Genomic DNA, 10000 nt, shown 5'->3' on the forward strand with positions numbered 1-10000 from the left:
TTGGTAAGTTGGATTCGTCCATGGCTTATCCATCTCTCTCTTACCCTTTGATGGTATCGTTTCCTGGGATGCCTCTAGAATTTCCTCCGTCATGCGTCCCTCTACTTCATCCACTTCCCTACTATTTTCTTCCTTTTCTTCGCTCCATATTAACGGGGCATCTAGTTTTGCACTGTACTTTCCTTGATTCTCAAGGTCATCCCTTTAATTTTCTAATATCTGGTCGCGTAGGAGGAGATTTGGATCTCCGGGAAATCTTTTTTTTTTTGTTTTCTTTGTCTTTGTCCTCAATGCCTCACTATCAAGCTGCATTTCAATGTATCGAAAAAGGCCTATTGTTCTCAATGCTTTGTCTTTGGTGACCCGTTTACCCCTTTAAACCAATATAATGATGATGATTACTTTAGTCTTAAGGTTAATGAACAGAACTATGAAAAGCAAGACGGACACACTTTCACCTATTGCGGTCTGGCCAGTGTGTTTGCACGAGCGCGGCCATATTATGAGGGCCTTTGAAGACCCACATGTCTGACCAAATCTGGGCCCTTAGTATTTTTTGTGGCTCTCAACCTTCTCCCCTAAAAGCAAGAGTAGCAAAGATAAGTAAATTATTTAGACTTCAATATGAATTTGCCTTCATTGTCATTTTCTTGTTACGAAATTTAAGTTTGTCTGTTGCCTTTTTATTTTTCAGGGGTGTGGTTCGATTTCAGTCAAACTTGGAAGAACATGACCCAGAAATTTGCTCAGCAAATGTTACCCTTTGGGGTAAGGAGGGTCCATGTAAAGAGGATCCCCAATTTAAACCATTTGGAATGAATGTAAGCAAAGACATATTATTGCAAGACTTAGTGTACAGATAGCGTATTTTTGACTTTCTACTACCTTTATAAGTTTACATAGTTTGAACCCAGGTTACGGCAACGAAGAACGATGAACAGATGTTCGCTGCTTGCCCAAACTCACTGAAACCCGTTTTTTAGCTATTTCTTGTGTGCTAGCTACAGTTCGCGAGATATTATTCAAAGGAAGAAATGAACTAGACGTAGAGGGTGTTCATGGTCTTATGACAAGAGTGACGTATTGTGCCTTGTTACATATTGTATGTTTTGTTCCAAATTTGCTCACCCGGATGTAAGGGCATGTTTCCTTTTGATAGTTGATGTGATATCTTACAAGATTTTATCAACTCAATAAATGTAGATGTAGATGTAGATAATAAATGTTTTGGTTAAACTTCCAGGTGAGCCGTTTTGGGTTGATATGCAGCGTCGTAGTTAGTAGAATGGATCCCTTAAGAATGGGCCATTCTTGAGTTCATGTCTGCCTCAGGGGTTTCAATAACTTCTGAAATAGCCGTCCATGATAGCCCATTGAAGGCGGCAGTTTGACAAGTTTATGATAGCATTTTTAGTGAAAACTAAGGCAAACTAGCCGGCGGTGTGAGGCAAAGCAGGCGGCGGTATACCGCCGGTAACCGGCTTTTATTGAAACCCCTGGTCTGCCTCCTCTTCAAAGCGATTCTAAACTGTGCGAAGGTTTTGTGATGGTAATTAGTTCTAGTCTACATATGAATGAAAACTAGTTTTCATAAGAAAAACTGCTCACCTAGACTCGCTTTGAAGAGTAGGCAGACATGAACTTGGAAATGGCCTATTTTTGCAATAATCAGCAGCTTGCCCTGTTTGCACGAGAATGAGGTGCATGTTTGTATGATCAACGCACACGAAGTGTCTACTAACCCTTCTTAACGTAACATCACATATTGCCAGATATACTGGCGATGAACCTCATTAAGTGTCCCCCGAACCTTTTTTAAGTAACCATAGAAGGTTACCCTTACTCAATGTTCCTGGCTACAACTCTAAGTCTCTTGTCAAAAAAGGAGTTGACGCTTTAAAGGGAGTTAAAGAAAAGTTTCATTTTTTCTTCTCCGATAAGGCACTTGTATCTCATTATGTTGCAATACTTGACCTGAGTGCAGATTATAGGGGGTAATATAATCGAGGATCAACGATGAAAACTAATCACGTTTTCTTAATTTCTTTTAGACTTGGAAAAGGGTGGTTGGGCCTGTATTCTTATACATCATTGAAAGATTCATCAGATTCTATCGCTCTTTCCAGGAGGTTAAAATCATGAAGGTGAGATGTGATGGGGGGTGTCAGGGGAGGGAGGTTGCTTTTCACTTTTGGTTGCACTGCCATTTTCATTTCGATAAAAAGTATACGAGTAAGCGCTCCTGTATTTCAAACAGAACTTACTGTGCACGTTGTGCGGGTCTATTGTCACCACGTACTTACAGTGAATCACTTTTACACGCCCGAGGCCATTATAGGTACTGTGAAATAATTGTGCAATATTCAGAAAGAATGCGCGCAATAACCCTCATACATAACCGATATATGTCTTACGTCTTCTTGCTGTCCAGATCTTGTGAGCAAGCACACCATGAAATCAAACTAACATACTTTGAGTCTAAAGGATATAATTGCGTTTCTAACTTTCTGACTGGTTAATATGACCTAATATGGTCACACGGTTATCGGTCGTTAATTATCGGCTATCTTATCAATTATCGGTTGGTTCAAGGGTCCACGCGTTAAAGTAAAGTAAAGTAAAGTAACCATATTTAACGTCGATAACTCGTAACAGTAATTCAACTTAAGATTTAAATGAGAAAATAATAAAGCAATCATTATTTACCCATTCGCGCTCGTTGGATATGGGACGGGTTATAGCCAACTCGGTGCTACGCGGAATAATTGTTAATTACTCGTATTAAAAGGCTTAATGCAGACTTGTTTTGACAGCTAGTCGACATAGGTGGAAAAGGATTTCTTTTCTGTGTTTTTTTTGTCCTTAGGTTGTGAATCATCCGTCTAAAGTTATTGAGATTCAAATGAGAAAGAAAGGATTCCATCATGACGCTGGGCAGGTATTGAACCTTGACTCTTCTGGCATATTAATACGTCTTGAATTTCTCAGTTAAGACATTGTTTAAAGTTTGTCCTTTTTTCTTCTAGTACATATTTCTCAAATGCCCCAAGCTGTCTCATTTGGAGTGGCATCCATTTACTCTAACATCGGTAAGTTAGCAAGCGAATGAAAAAAGGTGGGGACAATTCTATAATTTCCCAATGGAATTTAAGTGGTTAAATCTGTGTTGGTTAGCGTGTTTCCAAAATCTGAGTTGCTGACAAAACGTTAAATTCGTTAGCCTATCTAATTTTCAGAGTGTTTTTCCTGTCCCTGTTTAACCTACTTGTTTAAGTTGATAATAATCTACGTGAACAGTCAATGTAAATTAGACATAAGATGCAAACAAACGTTGTCTTGGGAGATGGTGATCTTTCCAGTTTTGCTTCTGGAGTATACTGTTAGCCGCACCAAAAGAAGAAGATTCTAGTTGCAATATCGTTTGTTGATTCCCAATTTGGGACGCTTGGCTAAGAGTAGCAACAGTTATAGCTAGCACTGATCGAACACAAATGTGGGGCATAACACTCCAACATGTTGGCCAAAACAATTGAGCAGCGAAATCGGAACCTTTCATTCTTAGTTACTCCTACTTTTTATGGAAATAATAAAGGCGTATCAATCAATTTCAATTTGCATACAGCCGGAAAGGACTGGTAGTTAGATTTTTGTTAGTTAATGATAGTCTTCCAAGGTTTCTAGTCACTCTCGTATTTTTGTTTCCAGGCCCCTGAAGATGACTTCTTCTCCGTTCATATTCGCATCGCCGGAGATTGGACAGGTAAGATTAGTAAACAGATTCCATGTTGCTGTGCGTCTGTTCAGTAATAGATCACAGCTGACTTCAAAATGTGTAACAACAAAAAAGTGGCACACGAGGCTATAGCTGAATGCCGTTTTCAGGTAACACAGTGCAGAAAAGAGGTAATTCAGTACAAAAGTAGTAAATAAACCAAGCATTCTGATTGGTCAGTGAGCAAACAAACTCAAATGCGAACCCTGGATGGCTCAATTTTTTGCGTGATACATGTACACGTGCGTTGGTTTTGCTTAACCGTCTCGAATTTTTTCATGCAATTTGGAATAAATAAGCACTTGTAACTTTTCTCAGACCACCAACGGCACTGGCCTACGGGTCGTGTAATTTTGTTCGTCCTTGAAAAAAATTACTTGTGCTTATTTATTTCAAATTTACATTGGAAATCATGTGATTGCCTATACATAAGAATTTACCATGGCCGCGTCAAGTCAAAGTGAACTCACTCTGTATGTAGAAACTACATTTGCGATTCGAAATAAGTGAATGGTTTGTCCTTGTGTTAACAGGTGGACTTGCTAAACTTTTTAAAGGAGACGGGAACGAAACAAGAAGTCTTGCTGATTTGCCAAGGTGAGTAAAGATCTCAGAAAATCAGAACAATTAGATCGTAAAAAAAAAAAAACACTGGATGATTATTTTCTGCCAACCATAGCTTCGTTCCTTTTTGTAGCCCTTTATCATCTACATTTTTTTATGGTACCAACGTCCTCTTCCCTCTTGGTTATTCAAAGTATCCACGATTGATTGCCAAATAGTCACTTTCAGGGGTTTCAATAAAATTTTAAGGTGTCGGCCGGTTTAAAAAGAGAAACCGACTGTTGTCATTGTCAAAATGGATTTTAGTCTTAGGTTTTAAAGAATCTGTCAGTCCTTTCACGGGGACAAATGAGGTCAATAAATTGACCTGCTTGCAAATGAGTGGTTTCATAGCTCGGTTAGTAGAGCATTGCACCGGCATCGCAGACGTGATAGGTTTCATAATCCCGTTGAAGCCGCCTGAATTTTTCAGGTGTCTATAAGAGACAATTGTTTAAATTGACCAGTTAAGTGCAAGACCAGGATCACTCCTATTTTTCGTTTAGGACCCGCACTTTAATGTATACATTTCTTTCAGTTATGGTTAATTGAGAGTACTGTTTATTCCAGTCAATAGACCTTATTCATAAATGGCGGTCACATTTATAATTCTTTTGTCCACGTGAAAATTAGCCTACCAAGCCTCATTTTAAAGCAAGAATTCTTTTCAATTCACTGTATGGTATGGAGGCTTGGTAGGCTAATTTGCACTTCGACAAAAGAATTATAAATTGACCGCCATTTATGAATAAGGTCTATGCTCTTGACCAATGGTCAAAAGCAGAAATAAAAGCAGACATAAGGTTGTTTTTGTCAACGAAATGTTTTGGATTTAGTACGCAATCTTGTGACTTCTAACGGGTAAGGTCTAACTTTTGCTCAAAGCTCTCAAACCTGTTGATAAATTTAATTAGTATATACTTAAACAATGGATATCGTTGAACGTGCGCGCTGATTGGCTACTCAAACTCCGGATATCCTTTGCTATTCATTTCCGAGCAATTCGCGCGGAATTTGCGCCCGAAAATGTTGTAATCTTTGCAGGAATAAATGAGTTAAAATCATCTTTTTGTGCTATATTATGTCACTGTTTTAGTATATACAACTATTCACCTCAGTGTCGGTGGATAGCGTTGGATATTTACCCCACCGCTTCCCGGCTCGGTAAATATCCACCACTAGCACCTCCACTTCGGTGAATAGTTGCTAATTACTTAGCTGTCATAACTTTGTTATATAGTTTTAATTTTGGTAAATTTTGGTTCCATGAACTGACTCATCCCCATTGCCTGACTTTTGTCCTTACTAAAACAAGAGGATTATTCGCGAACGACGGACACTAGCATTTTTTTGCGGGTGAATTAATATATACATTTTTTCTATTACCTAAGAATCTAGCTTCATATGATCTTTAGTCCCAGTATCAAATACTTATCTAAGGTCATGGAAACACCTCTAAATTCAGCACTATTTATTTCCTCGCCTGGGACACATACTTCCTCACCTCGCCTCCTCTCCCCCAAAGATGCTAATTTTGTCACAGCGATACTCAAGCTCTATTTCTTGAAACAGGATTCCCCTCAGCTAGAGGGAGATTGTAAAACATGCTCTTTTTATCTCAGCTTTTTACCAGAGTTGGGAAAGTCTTAAGGCCGAATACGAAGTCTTTGATTCCATACAAATTCAAAAAGGGTCGTTTAAAAAACACTTTACTTTTCCTTTTGCAGACTTGCTGTTGATGGACCCTTTGGAACTGCAAGCTCAGTGAGTGTTCCTGTTTGTAGACAACAACAACAACAACAACAACAACAACAACTTCTATTCGTACTCTTACTACATAAATATTTACAAAGAAAGTAGGAAATTTAATTAAAATTAAATAGAGTGCCTTCTGCCCGGAATAACCATAGTGGTTAGAGGAGCCGGGCGGCCAATCACAAAATAATAATTTCAGTACGTAGATTAAGAGAAGGGTCGGTTATAAAATGACTTGGCTAAAAACGGAAACAAGCAGCACTTACACACAAAAAACCACACCACTCACGCAGCTATGATATTTGAATATTATAATTACAGAAAAGTGAAGATAATTAAAATTAAGATAGCATATCTAGATTATTTTAGGAAAAAGATGGTGCCAAAAAATTGGCATGGCTTGTTATAGATAAATAAAATATATGCACAACTGTAACATCACTAGTAGTTATTAATAATAAGGAAGATTTATTAATAATAAGGCAGATATAATGTTTTTCTTAAATTCAAGAACCTTAGTGCTTTCATCAATAGAATTCTAAATCTTTGGGCCTTTAATCTAATATTATACACTCTATAATAGACCATTTTACAGTTGTAGCTAAGTTACCTGGCCTAAGAATGGAAGCGAGGCTGCCGGTGACCCTGTTTTGATACAAACCTTTGTGCTTTTGTAATGTCAATATGGACTAATTGGAATTACAACAACACAATTTACATGATAAAAGCAGTGGGGGCTGTATCAATGCAAGGTCACCGGCAGCCTCGCAGCCATTCATAGGCTAGGTCGCTGAGCAAAAAACTGTAAAATGGCCTATTAGTTCTTATTTTAGGCAAAGAGTAAGAAAGTTTAATGGATAGCCTAGTGTTATAGTTGTGCATATGATTAATCCATGTAAAAAGAGCATCGAAAACAGACGGCAATAACTTGTTATAACACTTATAAATGAAAACTGCAATATAAGAATTGACGAGATCATGAAAGTTTAAGATATTCAGGCGTTTAAAGAGAGGACTAGAATTGTCATGGTATTGAGAGGAAGTCATTATGCATACTACTCTCTTTTGTAAAATATACAAAGATCGAGAGAAAGATGGGTAAGTATTACCCCATGAGATAATACCATAAACAAGGAAAGGGTATATAAAAGCATACAAAAGATTAATCAAGGTATCTGAGTTTAAATAGTAACGAAGTTTTGAGAGAATACCAATGCTGCTTTTTATTTTTTATAAATTTGAGGCAATCAAGACTCCCAGATACCTTATGGAGAATCCATGTAGGCTCGGTTACTGGCCAGCATTTCTTTTTCAAAGCTGTCATAAAACGGCCTTACGTTGAAAATAGTGAAGAATTTCTTGGTTGGCAAACGAAATAAGCAAGGCGTAAAAGTAGCCTATACTTTGGCTTTTATATAAACCGATTTCCGGTTCCCTGGTCTCCAACTGATGGCGTATGCGACTTACGTATACAACCGAGAGTTTTTCGAATGAAGATTCGATGGTGTATATTCTTTTCCGAAAAATCCGATTGGCAATTTAAGGTCGTCGTCTAATTAGCCCTTTCCCTTACCTTGTTGCTAGAAACAGATAGGAAATGCTTAGACTAAAACAAGAGAAAATGAGGGGACAGAGAGGGAGGCTCAGGGCACTGGCCGGGATATGTTATGTCCACGAAAGTTATTTTTAGACGAGCGGAAGTCTTTGATCTAGCGGACGTCTGTCTTCCGAGACGTCCGCATGCAGTCTTGCCTCGCTCTCAGGTTCTTAATGAAAAGAAAAAATGACGGAGCACGTGGAAGGCTCATGAATATTTATTTTCTTTCAAACATCAGACCGAAGTTGGCCTGCATGCGGACGTCTCGGAAGACTTCCGCTCGTCTAAATATAACTTTCGTGGACATGACATATCCCAAGGGCTGGACCGGGAGCCTCCCTCTCTGTCCCCTCATTTTCTCTTGACTAAAAGGAACCTTGGTGTTGCATATCAAAATTGGGCGTGCATTTAATTACCTGTGCAATTCTGGACATGAGATCGTTAGAATCTCATTTTGCGTTTTTACTTTTAAAATACAGCTAGAGCCCTATTATACCGTGAATTATGATGGACATATGGTTGTCTAACCCTTTCCCTTACCTTGTTGCTAGAAACAGATAGGAAATGCTTAGACTAAAAGGAACCTTGGTGTTGGATATCAAAATTGGGCGTGCATTTAATTACCTGTGCAATTCTGGACATGAGATCGTTAGAATCTCATTTTGCGTTTTTACTTTTAAAATACAGCTAGAGCCTTATTATACCGTGAATTATGGTGGACATATCATGTGTTGTTTGATCTGCTCTTTACAGGACGTCTTTAAGTATCCTGTTTGTATGTGCATCGGAGCAGGCATTGGTGTGACACCCTTTGCATCGGTGCTGAAGTCTATTTGGTAAGTCCTTCATACACTACTTAAAATTCGGCTCCTGAAGTGGCAATGCAGTGGATAGATATAACCTTTTAAGTGCCTATTTGTCGAAGCAAACAAATTATGGGCAATAAGTACCGTAAATCCTCTATGAAGCCCTCCGTGGGCTTAAAATTTTCAAGCACTTTTGAGGGGGGGGGGGGGGGGGCTTATTTAATTTAGCGAAACGCATCACCTGCAGCAAAAATACCGTGGTATCAGACAGAGTAGACTTACGTGTTGTACAATTAAAGTCACTGTCAAAAGTATTTAATTCACTTGTGGGAGCCTAAGAGTAACAATAACAAACTTCTTATCCTTCAAATATGTGCTTTCGGCCTCATGTTCTTCGGTAATTTTTATGAGAATGGTTACTTGTATTGATTTGTCGTACGCAACTTAACAAACGAAAATGCGGCCGAAGACCAAAAACAATGTGAACTTTCAGCCTGAATAAACCATAACTGATCAGTCCACGTTAATCGTTATTTTTTTTGTGAAGAATAAGTATGGGGGGAGGGGGCTTAATAGAGGATTTACGGTATTGTAAATTATTGAATCATTTCATTGGTTTTTGCAATTTGTCAGCGGATTAGATGACGCGAAAAGTTCCATTAAATGAAATCATTATTGGGCATCGTCCAAATCTACTGACTTGGGGCAGTGTGTTTGCTTACTGGGCCTATTTCTCCCTTTATAAACGCGCCTTTGCACGAAGCAACCCTTGGCTTTAAAATTGCGTGTTGTCTTCATTGTCTATATATTTTTGCATCATTACGATCTGTCTCACTTTACTGTCATATGATGATTTATGATGCGTATAATTTTGAATGAACACAATGCCTGGAAAATGTAATAAGTATAGGAAATCGTGTAAACTTGCGCGTGCATTTCGTGATTTATAGGCATGAGTGGTGTTTAGAAAGTTCTCAAGAACTTTTAAGACATCACAAGTGACCATAAATCGCGAAATGCATGAGCAGGTTCATACCATTTCTTATTTACTTTATGCTCAACAAAATCACTCCATCGCTTTGTTTCCCTAGCAACTTCCGTATTGCACTGCATAACTTCTTTTGCACTCTATAACCTATTTATGGATTCGTCATTGACCAATCAGGAACGTGATATATTGTTGAGTATATAATAATGAGATATAGCTACTTGAAAACAACTTCGGTTATTTTTCAATAGTTTAATGGCCTAAGCTCCCTCCAGTCTCCAGTAACTCAGTTGGGCAGCCCTCTGAACTTGTAATCGGAGGATAATGCGTTCCACCCCTTCTAGGAGGAGTCAAGTATGTGCCTTTCGTAGTAGAAAAAGTCGCCATGTCATCACTAATCCACGTTCAAATTCATAAACCGGTCAATGAAAGGATAAAACATACCGGTCTTAATGGAGTGCGTTTCGTTTTTGTTCTCC

At 38.5% G+C, this 10000-nt stretch overlaps 1 protein-coding gene across 1 annotated transcript in view; it reads left to right on the forward strand.

The window, feature by feature from the left end:
* Positions 1 to 10000, forward strand: part of LOC138032991 (cytochrome b-245 heavy chain-like) — a 43896-nt gene that overhangs the window by 23723 nt on the left and 10173 nt on the right. Inside the window, exons 11-18 of the mRNA XM_068880717.1 lie at positions 695 to 821; positions 2052 to 2144; positions 2867 to 2938; positions 3027 to 3089; positions 3706 to 3760; positions 4306 to 4369; positions 6103 to 6139; positions 8481 to 8563. Coding sequence (XP_068736818.1) covers positions 695 to 821; positions 2052 to 2144; positions 2867 to 2938; positions 3027 to 3089; positions 3706 to 3760; positions 4306 to 4369; positions 6103 to 6139; positions 8481 to 8563 — 594 coding nt within the window. The remainder of the gene's footprint in view (positions 1 to 694; positions 822 to 2051; positions 2145 to 2866; positions 2939 to 3026; positions 3090 to 3705; positions 3761 to 4305; positions 4370 to 6102; positions 6140 to 8480; positions 8564 to 10000) is intronic.

This window comes from Montipora capricornis, chromosome 14 (assembly GCF_036669925.1).
Source record: "Montipora capricornis isolate CH-2021 chromosome 14, ASM3666992v2, whole genome shotgun sequence".
In the NCBI taxonomy this organism is placed as follows: Eukaryota; Metazoa; Cnidaria; class Anthozoa; order Scleractinia; family Acroporidae; genus Montipora; species Montipora capricornis.